Source organism: Streptopelia decaocto (genome assembly GCF_964273445.1).
Source record: "Streptopelia decaocto genome assembly, chromosome: 22".
In the NCBI taxonomy this organism is placed as follows: domain Eukaryota; kingdom Metazoa; phylum Chordata; class Aves; order Columbiformes; family Columbidae; genus Streptopelia; species Streptopelia decaocto.
This window is the reverse complement of record NC_138677.1, coordinates 2,584,368-2,597,616: the sequence shown is the minus strand read 5'-3', so window position 1 is coordinate 2,597,616 and position 13,249 is coordinate 2,584,368. Positions and strand designations below refer to the sequence as shown.

General features: G+C 63.4%; 1 protein-coding gene across 1 annotated transcript; it reads left to right on the top strand.

Moving 5' to 3' along the window:
• The first annotated feature begins 399 nt into the window (after positions 1 to 399).
• Positions 400 to 13,130, top strand: PLCD3 (phospholipase C delta 3). The gene is made up of 16 exons (XM_082071093.1): positions 400 to 551; positions 3,418 to 3,579; positions 4,641 to 4,869; positions 4,957 to 5,086; positions 5,758 to 5,983; positions 7,144 to 7,345; positions 7,421 to 7,565; positions 7,635 to 7,787; positions 7,863 to 8,018; positions 8,376 to 8,411; positions 9,048 to 9,207; positions 9,985 to 10,101; positions 10,185 to 10,333; positions 11,205 to 11,340; positions 12,245 to 12,394; positions 12,466 to 13,130. The coding sequence occupies exons 1-16, from the start codon at positions 449 to 451 to the stop codon at positions 12,552 to 12,554; spliced, it is 2,343 nt and encodes a 780-aa protein (XP_081927219.1). The 5' UTR covers positions 400 to 448; the 3' UTR covers positions 12,555 to 13,130.
• The last annotated feature ends 119 nt before the right edge of the window (positions 13,131 to 13,249 follow it).

Here is a 13,249-nt window from a genome sequence, read left to right as displayed (position 1 = left end):
CTCCGGTGCACACCGGGATCTCGGCCCGTTCCCGGTGCAGACTGGATCCCTGTGCAAACAATCCCGGTGCAGCCCCGTCCCGGTGCAAACCGGACTCCTGTGCAAACTAGACCTCGGTGCAGCCCCGAGCCCGCTGCAGCCCCGTCCCGGTACAGCCCGGACCCCGGCGCAAACCGGACCCCGGTGCAGCCCCGTCCCGGTGCAGCCCACCACCGGCAGCGCCCTCTCGGCCCGGGCGGGCACAAACGGTTAACACCGTCCGGACTGAAATGTGGCTCCTCCCGGTACCTCCCCGCGCCCGGCCCCGGTCCCGGCGGGGCCGCCCAGCCCCAGCCCAGCCCCGGCCTCCGCCACCGCCCAGCCCGGCTGCACCGGCCGGGGACACCGGGGCATCGCCGACACCGGGAGCATCGGGTGCACAGGGGTCCCGGGACACCGGCCCCGCACAATGATCTGCGGCAGGAAGGCTCGTCCCGCCGCCGAGCAGCCCCGCTCCCCGCCGGACGGCTCCGGTGGCCCCCGCCGGCCCGGGAGAGCCTTGAAAAAAATGGGTGAGTCCCGGGGCCGGTCCCGCCGGGGGGACCCGACGGGGAGGACAGAAACTCCGGGGGGGCTGTGCCAGCCGGGGACCTGGGGGGGTCTGGGTGAGTGGGAGGGTCCCCGAAGTGGATGGGGACCCCCACGGCAGGGGTCGGTCCCCGTGGCTGGGAGGTGTCCCCAGGATAGCCGAGGTCCCCATGTGGGAAAATGTCCCCAAGGTTACATGAAGTCCCCGTAGCTGGGAGGCTCCCCCATGGCAGGGAGTGTCCCCGAGGTTAATGGGGTCCCCCATGGCCAGGAGGGGTCTCCCAGGTGGATGGGGTCCCCCATGGCAGGGAGTGTCCCCAAGGGAGCCTTGGTCCCCATGGAGGAAATTGTCCCCATGGTTACGGGAGATCCTCACCATGGGGAGAACTCCCCATGGCCACGAGGGTCCCCACGCCAAGGAATGTCCCCAAGGTGGATGGGGTCCCCCATAGCCAGGAGGGCACACATGGCAGGGGGTGTCCCCAAGGTTAATGGGGTCCCCCACGGCAGGGAAGGGTCCCTGTGCCTGGGAGGGGTCGCCAAGGTAGCCCCAGCATAGCTGTGTATTGCCCCAGATGTTGGGGGCCAGCAGGGTCAGGGTTCAGCCGCATCACAGGTGACAGGAGCCCTCCTGCTCAGGGTGTTTATTGTCCCCAAGGCTCAGCTCCAGCTCCCTGGGACCCTCACCTAATACCCTGCCTCAGTTTCCCCACACAACAGTGCTGCCCACAGCGCTGCCGGCACAGGGCTGACCCTGAGGTGTGGGCAGGAGGAGCGGCTGCCGGGAAGGTCACGTTGCTCCCGTAGGGCGGCCGGGCCAGGTCCTGCGTGGGAGCCGCGGGCAGGGCCGGGCTGGCCCCGTGCCGCGGGGTTTGCTGTGCTCCCACCGCTGCGCGGCTCACGCGTGCTTTGGACCTGCAGCCGGGTGCCCGGAGTTGCAGGGCTCAGTGTGGCCGTGTGTCTGCTGCAGCTCCGTGTGTCCCTGTGTCACCATGTCCTACGCACCCATGGGTCTGTGCATCTGTGTGCTTGTGAGTCTATGTATCCACGTGCCCAGGTGTCTGTGTGTCCTTGTGTCAGTGCACCCATCTGTCACTGCATCTCTGCATCCCTGTGTCTGTACATCCGTGCATCCATGTGTCCATGCATCAGTGCATCCATATGCCCATGCATCCATCTTTGCATCCATGTGCCTATGGATCCATACACCCCTGCATCCCTATATCCATGCATCCACATGCCTCTGTGTCGCTGCATCCCTATATCCATGCACCAGTGTGTCCATATGTCCATGCACCCATATGCCTGTGTGTCTGTGTATCCTTGCATCCGTGTTTCCACACATCCCTGTATATGTATTTCCATGTGTCCACGCATCCATATGCTACTGCATCCATGCATTCATGTGCCTGTGTGTCCTCGCATTGTGCATCCCTGCATCCATACATCCCTGCATTCCTATATCCATGTATCCATACATCCCTGTATCCATATAACCATGTGTCCGTATGTCCAGGCATCCATACACTTGTCCACGTGCCCAACCATCTCTGTGTCCATCCATCTCTGTACCCGTGTGCCTGTATCCATACATCCGCACACCCATATGCTTCTGCATGATGCGTCCATACCTGCCCTCTGAAGGTGCCCTTGGTCCTGCACTGTGAGCAGATGTGACCCCGCAGGAGGTGGTGGCAGCTGGTGCCGTGTCCCCAAGGCCATGGCCAGCTCGGGATGTCCCTGCTCAGCCCCAAACCTGCCGTTTCCCATCCCGGGAGCAGCGTCTCGGGCCGCAGCGGGGACCTGGGCACTGAGGCTGCTTTGAAGGAGCATTTGCCAAAACAAAATGGGAGGAAATAACTGCTTTATGGAGAATGGACGGAAAAGTCCCTGCCCTGCTGTGAGACCGGGCGCGAGCCCGCATGTCCCCTGAGGCCACCCTGTCATCATTCCTGGCCTGGCCTCTGCTGCCAGCACATCCCAGTGCTCCCCGCGTGGGATCTGGGCGGCTTTGCTGGGATTTAGCAGCTGTGCTGTGCTGTGTGAGCTGGGCTCTGCCACCGCCTTGCCGTGTCCTGTCTCCTCGGCCAGCTGCAGTGGCTTGTCCTGCCTGTCCTGTCCTCTGTCCCATCCCATCCTGTCCCATCCAGTCTCATCCTGTCCTGTCATGTCTGTCCCATCATGTCCCATTTTGTCTTGTCCCACCCTGTCTGCTCTGTCCCATCCCATCCCATCCCATCCCATCCCATCCCATCCCATCCCATCCCATCCCATCCCATCCCATCCCATCCATCTGTCCTGTTACACCCCCTCTGTCCCATCATGTCCCATCCCATCCCATCCATCTGTCCTGCTACATCCCATCTGTCCCATCATGTCCCATCCCATCCTGTCTGCTCTGTCCCATTCCATCCCATCCCATCCATCTGTCCCATCATGTCCCATCCCATCCTGTCTGCTCTGTCCCATCCCATCCCATCCCATCCCATCCCATCCCATCCCATCCCATCCCATCCATCTGTCCTGTTACATCCCATCTGTCCCATCATGTCCCATCCTGTTCTGTCCCATCCCATCCCACCCCATCCCATCCCATCCCATCCCATCCCATCCCATCCCATCCCATCCCATCCCATCCCATCCCATCCCATCCATCTGTCCTGTTACATCCCATCTGTCCCATCATGTCCCATCCCATCCCATCCGTGGGATGTACAGGGGGGTACACATGCAGATGTGCATACAGATGTACACCAAGCCCTCTCTCAGTACCCCAATACACCCCCAGAGCCTCCAGTACCCCCAGTAACCCCAGTACCAGCACAGAACCCCACAGGCTGGTCCCCGCAGGGCTGATGGAGGATGAGGACGTCCAGCGGATGCTGCGGGGGTCCGTGCTCCGCAAGGTCAAGTCCCGGGGGTGCCCCAGGGAGCGACTGTTCCGCCTGCAGGAGGACGGGGCGACCGTCTGCTTCGAGAGGGGCTCCAGGCGCAGCCGCTCCCGGCAGAGCTGTGAGTGTCACCGCTGGGGACCGTCCCCCGGGGGCTCGGGGACCCTGGACTGCGCCCTGCACTGCCGCGAGTTGCACCAAGGGGTTGGGACCGGGGCAGTGCCCCAAACCTGCCTGTGGGGACCCAGACTCCCACCCAGAACCCCACTCAGGACACAGATTTCCCCCCAGGTCTTGGATCCCATTCCAGGACCCAGAGCCCAGCCCAGGATCTAGCCCACAACCTGGGACATGAACCCCCACCCAGAATCCGGACCCCACCCAGCTCCCAGACCCCAATTTGGGACCCAAGCCCCGACCCAGGACCAAGACCCCCACCCCAGACCCAGATTTCCCCCCAGGACCCAGTACCCAACCCAGGATCAAGGCTACAACCTGGAACCTGGAGCCCCTACCCAGGATCTAAACCTGCATCTGGGACGCAAGCCCCCACCCAGACCCCCACCCAGGACGCAGACTCCAGTCTGGGACCTGCACCTCCAGCCTGGGGCCCAGACCCTGAGCTGAGATGTGGACCCCAGTCCAGAACATTTACCGCCCCCTCCAGGACCCTGACTCCAGCCTGGGACCCAGAGCCCCATCCAGAACCCAAACCCACACTCAGACCCCAACCCCCTGCACCCAGTGCCTCCCAGTGCCTCCCAGTGCCCCCCATTGCCCCCCATTGCCCCCCAGGGTGAGCACCCAGAGCCCCCACCCTTCCCCATCCCCTTGGGACCAGCACGAGGTCCCATCTCCATCCCAGCCAGACCCTGTCCCCGCTCCCCAGTGTCACCCATCTCCTTCCACCCCCTCATTTGGGACGGGTGCCCAGAGCTGGCACTGCTGCCACAGAACTCCATTCCCCCAGTGTCCCAGTCCCCATCCCCGCAGGGGACAGCGGCTCCCGCCCCGTCTCGCCTGGGATTAGCGGGTTAAGCCAGGCTTTGGCATTGACAGCATCCACTCCCTGGTCCCTGGGATGGCCCTGGGGACACATAGGGTGGCCTGGGTGTCCCTCAGCAGCCGGCGTGTCTTGCAGGATGCTCAGGGGGTGTCCCCATCACCGCGGTGTCCCCGCAGTCTCGGTGACACACATCGAGGGGGTGCGCGAGGGACATCAGTCCGAGGGCCTGCGCAAGCACGGAGCCGCCTTCCCCGCGGGGCTCTGCTTCACCCTGGTCTTCAGGGGCAAGCGCAAGAACATGGACCTGGTGGCCCGGGGCGAGGAGGACGCGCGGCACTGGGTGCAAGGGCTCACCAAGCTGATGGGGCGGCTCCAGGCCATGAGCCAGTGGGAGAAGCTTGACCAGTATCCTTTGTCAGCGCTGGGGGAGCTTGGGGACAGGTTGGGGACAGGCGTGGGGTGATGGCGGGTGGTTTCCTTACCCTGGTGCAGCTGGATCCATGGGGTCCTGCAGCGAGCGGACAGGGACAAGGACAACAAGATGTCGTTCCGGGAGGTGAAGAGCATGTTGAGGATGATCAACATCCACATGGACGACGGCTACGCCTACAAGCTCTTCAAGGTACCTGCCCTGCACCCTGTCACCTGCTGTCCCCAAGAGAGGACGCTGGGTCCTTCTCTGCCTTCCCAAGCACAGAGAACTGTCAGACTTGTCACACCCAAAGCCACCTACCATGACCACCAGCGATGGTTGGATCTACCAGTGACTGATTGACCACCAATGGCTGGATCAACAACCAATGGTTGGATCCACCATCAGTGGTTGGATCTATCACTAATGGTTGGATCCACCACCAATGATTGGATTTACCACCACTGGTTGGATCCACCACCACTGGTTGGATCTATCACCAATGATTGGATCCACCAGCAATGGTTGGATCCCATCATGAGCTCCTGCGTGGTGGGGTGAGCTGTCTCCCTGCACTGCTCTGTGGGTCCCCAAGGTGTGACGTTCCACCCCTGTGGGGTGTTGTCCCCATGGGCATCTCCCAAGGTCCCCTTCCACCTGGGGGAACTGAGGCACGGTGCTCTGCTCTGCTCCATCACAGACGGGGGGGTTAGAGCATTGTGGAATGAGTGGGGACAGAGGGGACATGCCCCACACCCCCCAGGCACAACTCACCCCCCCAGAAAACCTCATCACACGTGCTGCTAACTGCAAGGGACAGGCAGGAGAAGGCAGGGGGTGGCTGTGGGCAGGGGACGGTCCCCAAGGTTGGGTCCCCTCAGGAGTGCGACCGCTCGGGTGACGAGCGGCTGGAGGGCCGGGAGCTGGAGGAGTTCTGCCGGCGGCTGCTGCGGCGCCCGGAGCTGGAGGAGCTTTTTGGGCGTTACTCGGGCGAGGACCACGTGCTGTCGGCCGAGGAGCTGCGGGACTTCCTGCGGGACCAGGGCGAGGACGCCAGCCTGCGCCAGGCCCGCGCCGTCATCCACACCCACGAGCTCAATGACACGGGTGGGGATGAGGACGGGCAGCTCGGTCCATGGGTGGGATGGTGGAATGGTGGATGTTGGGGTGGTGGATGGTGGGATGGTGGGATGATGGGATGATGGGGTGGTGGATGGTGGGATGGTGGACGGTGAATGTTGGGGTGGTGGGATGGTGGATGGTGGGATGTTGGGGTGGTGGATCGTGGATGGTGGATGGAATGGTGGGATAGTGGATGGTGGGATGGTGGATGGTGGGATGTTGGATGGTGGATGGTGGGATGGTGGATCGTGGGATGGTGGATGGTGCATTGTGGGATGGTGGGATGGTGGATGGTGGGATGGTGGGATGGTGGATATTGGGGTGGTGGGATGGTGGGATGGTGGATGTTGGGATGGTGGATTGTGGACAGTGGATGGAATGGTGGGATGGTGGATGTTGTGATGGTGGATGGTGGGACGTTGGGGTGGTGGATTGTGGATGGTGGATGGAATGGTGGGATAGTGGATGGTGGGATGGTGGATGTTGGGATGGTAGATGTTGGGGTGGTGGATGTTGGGGTGGTGGATGTTGGGGTGGTGGATGGTAGATGTTGGGGTGGTGAGGTGGGTGCTGCTGTGGCCAGGGGAGGTAACGGGTGACATGGGGATGGGGGTCTACTGAGTGGTGTCACCTCCCCAAGATGGTTCTCCAAGGCTCGGGTGAGTGTCCCCGTGTCCCTTCCCTGGGGTGGCATCTGGTGCCAGTGGTTTGACATGTGGCCTTGTGGACATGGCACTGTGGGGACAGGGGACATGAGGGTGGGAATGGGCTTCCATGTCCCCTGGGTATCCCAGCAGTAACCCCAGGGTGGATGTGGCACCAGCAGGGTGGAGGTGGGACACCAAGGGAACCTCCGTGTCCCCTTAGTGCAACAGTCCCGGGCTTGGGGCGACCATGGCACTATCAGGACAGAGGACATCAGGATGGGGACAAGGAACCTCCATGTCTCATGGATGCCACCATGAATGTGGCACTAGCGGGATGGGTGACATGAGGATGTAGATGGGACACCCAAGAGGACTTGCATGTCCCCTGTGTGCTGCATTGCCAGGCCTGGGGTGAACGTGGCACTGCTGGGAGACAGGGGACATCCAGCTGGGGACAGTCCTCGGGGTGTCACCCTACCAGCAGCGTGTGTCCCACAGCCAGGCAGCAGGACCTGATGATGCTGGACGGCTTCATGATGTACCTGCTCTCGCCCGCCGGTGACATCTTCAACCAGGAGCACGCGCGGGTGCACCAGGACATGGGGCAGCCCCTGTGCCACTACTTCATCTCCTCGTCCCACAACACCTACCTGACCCGCCACCAGCTCGGTGGCACCAGCAGCACCGAGGCGTACGCCAGGTGGGTGCCCGTGCTCGGGAGCTCCGCGCTGGTCCCACGGGCTGGGTGACGGTGACAGTGCCGGTGTGGTGGCAGGGCGCTGATGGCGGGCTGCCGCTGCGTGGAGCTGGACTGCTGGGAGGGCTCCGATGGAGAACCCGTCGTCTACCACGGCCACACGCTCACCTCCAAAATCCTCTTCCGCGATGTCATTGAGACCATCCGTGACTACGCCTTCAAGGTCAGTTTGGGTGCTGGTGGCCTTGGACTGGTGGTGGGTCCTGGGTGCTGAGCCTGTCCCTGTCCCCAGCAATCGCCCTACCCTGTCATCCTGTCCCTGGAGAACCACTGCGGGCTGGAGCAGCAGGCCACCATGGCCCGCCACATGAAGGCCATGCTTGGGGACATGCTGCTGACGCAGCCGCTGGAGGGGCAGGACCCCCACAGCCTCCCGTCCCCGGAGGTAAGGCCACCCGCCCGCCCACCGCGGTGTCCCCGTGTCCCCTCCCAGCCCTGAGCTTGGCCTTTCCTCCCACAGCAGCTGAAGGGGAAGATCCTGGTGAAGGGCAAGAAGCTGCCAGAGTCCTGGCATCGTCCCCAGGGTGTCACCTCCCTCCAGGACCCTGAGGAGGAGGAAGAGGAGGAGGAAGAAGAGGAAGAGGAGGAGAAGCTGCAGGAGAGAAGCAGACGGCAGGTAAGGGGCTCTACTAGGGCTGTGGTGCTGGAGGACCATGGTGTCCTAGTGATGCTAGAGGACCATGGTGTCCTGGTGGTGCTGGAGGACCATGGTGTGCCAGTGAACATGGAGGACCATGGTGTCGTGGTGGTTCTGGAGGACCATGGTGTCCTGGTGGTGCTGGAGGACCATGGTGTGCCAGTGAACATGGAGGACCACGGTGTCCTCGGGGTGCTGGAGGACCATGGTGTCCTGGTGGTCCTGGAGGACCACCATGTCCCAGCAGTGCCAGGGGACCGCTGTGTCCCAGCCACACTGGGGCACGGGGCAGGCGGGCACTGCCAGCACCCCCAACGTTGCCCTGTTCTCTTCCAGTCGCTGCAGCCGCTACAAGAGGTCAAACCTATGCAGGTGGGTCGTGTGATGGAGTTGAGGGGGCTGAGGGGTTGGGTACTGCAGGGACAGAGGGGCTGTCGCTGCCCGACAGAGGGGACCATACTTGGGGACTCCTTGGCTGTGCCACCTTCTTCCCCTATTGGGTCGTGTGCTCCTTTTTTGGGGTCTCATCACCTTGGGGTCTCCATTGCCTTGAGAACGCCATGACCTTGGGTGTCCATCACTTTGGGATCTCCATCACCTCCAGGGTTATCCCTCAGGCTCTTCATTGCCTTGGGTGGGGGTTTCTCCATTGCCTTCATTTTCCATCACCTCAGAGTCTCCATCACCTCAAGGTCTCCATCCTCTTGGGTTGCCCATCACCTCAAGGTCTCCATCCTCTTGGGTTGTCCATCACTTCAAGGTCTCCCTCACCTTGGGGTCTCTAACATCCTGGGGTGTCCACTTTGGGGTCTCCCTCACCTCAGGGTCTACACCCACTTGGGGTCCCCATCACCTCCAGGGTCTCCATTGCCTCCATCTCTTTGGGGGTCTCCATGGCCTTTGGGATCTCAGCACTCAGCACTGGCAGGGTAGGGGGTCTGTAGACCCTCAGGCAGGCGGGTGACCCCCAGACTCAGGGTGGCACTGACACCACGGTGGCTCCCGCAGGCCAAGGAGGGGCTGCAGGTGGCCCCGGAGCTGTCGGCCATGGTGGTATATTGCCAGGCTGTCCCCTTCCCCGGCCTGGCCCAGGCCCTGCGCCACCCCCGGCCCTGCCAGGTGTCCTCCTTCAGCGAGAGGAAGGCACGGAAGCTCATCAAGGAGGCGGGTGAGAGTGACGTGATGGGGACAAGGATGGGGACAGGGTGGTTACACGCTCCTGTCTTCACTGGGGTGCAGGATGGGGTTGAGACCAATGGGCTCTGTCACCAGGGTGGCTCCGTGGGTGGTGTTTGGGATATGGTGGCTTGGCCAGGCTGGTGGCACTGGGGTCTGGGGCCAGAGGCCAGGGTGAGGGGCACAGGGTCTTGGGTCAGGGTCAGGGTCAGGGTCAGAGTTTGGGATGTGGAATTTGGGTCCTGGGTCAGGTCTTGGGGCTGGGGCTGGGATTAAGATCTTGGTCAGGGTCCAGGGACTGAGGTCAGAGGTCAAGGTCCGGGGTTTGGGCTCAGCGTCCAGGGTCAGAGGTCCAAAGACAAGGTCTGGGGTCCATGGTCAGGATCCAAGGTTAAGGTCTGGGTCAGGGTCTAGGGGCTGAGGTCTGGGATCAGGGTCTGGGATCTGGGGCTTGGGTTCAGAGTCTGGGGTCCAGGGTCAAGGTCTGGGGTCTAAAAAGTCAAGGTCTAGGGTCAGGCTCCAGGGTCAGGCTCCAACATCCATGGCTGTGATTAAGATCTGGGTGAGAATCCAGGGCCTGAGGTCTGGGGTCAGGAGTCCAAGGTCAAGGTCTGGGGTCTAAGGACAAGGTCCAAGTCAAGGTCTAGGGTCATGTTTCAGACCCTGGGCCCCCCAGCCGGGCAGGTTCCGTCCCTGTCCCCAGCACACGGGTGCAGCAGGACACTGTCACCCGTGGGTGCAGGGTCCCTGCTCAGCCGTGTCCCCCCAGGCGCGGCGCTGGCCCAGTACAACGCGCGGCAGCTCAGCCGTGTCTACCCGGGCGGGCTGAAGATGGACTCGTCCAACTACGACCCCCAGGAGATGTGGAACGCCGGCTGCCAGCTGGGTGAGACCCCCCGGGGGACATCCCGTGACCTGGGACGCCCTCCCCAGGGAGGTGTCACCCACCCCATCCCCCTGTCCCCGCAGTGGCCCTCAACTTCCAGACACCGGGTTACGAGATGGACCTGAACGCCGGGCGGTTCCTGGGCAACGGGTGCTGCGGTTACGTGCTGAAGCCCCCCAGCCTGCGCAGCCCCCCCGGGGACGCGTCCCCACACCTGGCGTTGCACATCAGGGTGAGGACACCCCGTGTTCCCTGCCCCCATGTCCCTGCTGGGGGACACTGGACCGGTCCCTGTGCCCAGACAGGTGTCACCTGTAGAGCTTTTGCCAGGTGCCACCAGCCCCATGCCCAACCAGGTGCCACCCATGTCCCTCCTGGGTGACACCAACCCCACACCCAACCAGGTGCCACCCACGTCTCTTCTGGGTGACACAACCCCATGCCCAACCAGGTGCCACCCATGTCCCACCTGGGTGACACCAACCAACCACATGCCCAACCAGGTGCCACCCATGTCCCTCCTGGGTGACACCGACCTCATGTCCAGTCAGGTGTCACCCACAAATCTCCTCCCAAGTGCCACCAACCCCACCAGTCTGTGATTCTGTGATTCCTGAGTGTCACCAACCCCACGTCCATCTGGATGCCACCCACCTCTCTCCTCCTGGGGACACTGACTCTGTCCTCACATCTGTTTGGGCACCAGCCATATCCCTACTCCTGGGTGACACTGAGCCCATCTCCATGCCCAGGGAAGTGCCACCCACATCCCTTCTCCTGGGGACACCAAACCTGTCCCCAAACCCAGCTGGTATCAACCACGTCCCTTCCGGGTGGCACGAACCACGTCCATCCTCCCCACCCCATCCCCACACCCAGCCATGTGCCACCGTGTCCCTCCTGGGGACACCGGCCCTGTCCCCACACCCAGCCATGTGCCACTGTGTCCCTCCTGGGGACACCGGCCCTGTCCCCACACCCAGCCATGTGCCACTGTGTCCCTCCTGGGGACACCGGCCCTGTCCCCACACCCAGCCATGTGCCACCGTGTCCCTCCTGGGGCCCGTCACCCTGTGCCACTGTCCCCCACCCGCTGTCCCCAGGTGATCACGGCGCAGCAGCTGCCCAAGCTGTCGCGGGAGACCGGCAGCTCCATCGTGGACCCGCTGGTGCGGGTGGAGATCCACGGTGTCCCCAGCGACCGCCAGAGCCACCAGACCCGCCACCGACCCAACAACGGTGAGTGCCACCCGGCCGCCCTCCCTGGGGACACCGCGGGGTGCCATAAGCCCTGGGGACACCCCAGGGCACCCGGTCCTTAGGGACACCCTGGTCCCTGGGGACACCTCAGGGGACCTGATCTCTTGGGACACCCGAGGACACCCAGTCCCCTGGGGACACCCCAGGGCACCTGGTTTCTGGGGACACCTCATGGCACCTGATCTCCAGGGGTGTCCCAGGTCACTCTGATCCCCGACGACACCCCAGGGGACCTGATCTCTTGGGACACCCGAAGGCACCCAGTCCCCTGGGGACACCCCAGGGCACCCTGACCCCTGGGGACACCCAAGGCCACTCCATCCCCAGGGACAATCGCAGTCCCCTGGGGACACCCCAGAGCACCCTGGTTCTGGGGACAGTCCAGGGCGCCCTGTCCCCAGGGACCTCCCAGGGCAGCCAGTCCCCCCAGTATGGCCTAGCCCAGCCCCAGTATGAACCCCATTTCCCCCAGACAGACCAGTCTGGTCCTAGTGTCACCCCCATTGTTCCAGTATAGCCCAGTCCAACACCAGTACGACCCCCATTCCCCCAGTATGGCCTAGCCCAGTCCCAACATGATCCCTGTTTCCCCCAGTAACCCAGCCCGGCCCCAGTATGATCCCTGTTCTCCCAGTATAACCCAGTCCAACCCCAGTATCACCCCGGTTTCCCCAGTATGACCCAGCCCAGCCCCAGTACCACCCCCATTCCCCCAGTTTAGCCCAGTACATCCCCTACTCCCCCAATCCGCCCCAGCCCCCACCCCTCAGCGCAAGACCGGGGCCGGGGCAGCACGGGGGCCAGTGGAGCGGGTCGCCATGCCGGGGTTCCCGGTGTCCCCGGTGTCCCCGGTGCAGCGCCCACCCCCGTGCCCGTGCCGCAGGGTTCAACCCGCGCTGGGAGGAGATGCTGAGTTTCCAGGTGCGGGTGCCCGAGCTGGCGCTGCTGCGCTTCGTGGTGGAGGATCACGACAGCACCTCCTGCAACGACTTCGTGGGCCAGTTCACCCTGCCCCTGGCCAGCCTGCGGGAAGGTGGGTGACAGGCCCCCCGGGGACAGGGACGGTCGCCCTGCCACCCGCTCAGCCCCCGGCTCTGTCCCCAGGGTATCGGCACATCCATCTGCTCTCCAAGGACGGGACGTCCCTGTCCCCGGCCACGCTCTTCGTGCACGTTCGATGCAAGAGGCTGTGAGGTCCCCGTGGTCCTGGTCGTGTCCCCATGTGGGGGACAATGTGGTCCTCCATGGGTGGGCGCCCTCCTGCACCAGAGACATAGTGCAGGGGCAACCTGGGGACACCGCTGCCCGGCTGCGGTGACAGGAGGGTGTTGGGGACATCATGGGGGTTGGGACCCCCTCCGTGTCCCAGAGTGCCACCCCATCTTTTGGCCTCTGTGCCCCACTCCCCTCTCTGCCTGTGACCCTGAGGGGACAAGGACGCTGTGACAACCAGGATGGGGTGGCCAGGCCACCAAAAGCCCAACACAACCCCAGCAGGGTGAGATGGGTGACAGCAACCCCTGAATGTCACCACCCCCGGCCACACTCGATACCACTCCCCTTGGGGCTGCAAGGACAGTGCTGTCACCATGAAGTCCCCAAGGGACCCTGTCGCTGTGCAGTCCCCGAGGGGATCCTGTCACCACGCACACCATCATGGTGTCCAGCCCTTGTGTGGCTGGGGCCACGTCCCCAACACCCGCTCTGGCCACGGTCACACATCTGTACCCAGTGCCACACCAGTGGAATAAAGGTTTTATTGTAACAGAGCCTGTCCCGTGTCCTTGTCACCTCCTGGAGTCCCTGTCACCTCCCAGGGGGGATCAGGGATGAGCCCACCCCCAAACACAGCAGGGACAGGCTGGGGGGGTCATGAGAGCAGCCCCCA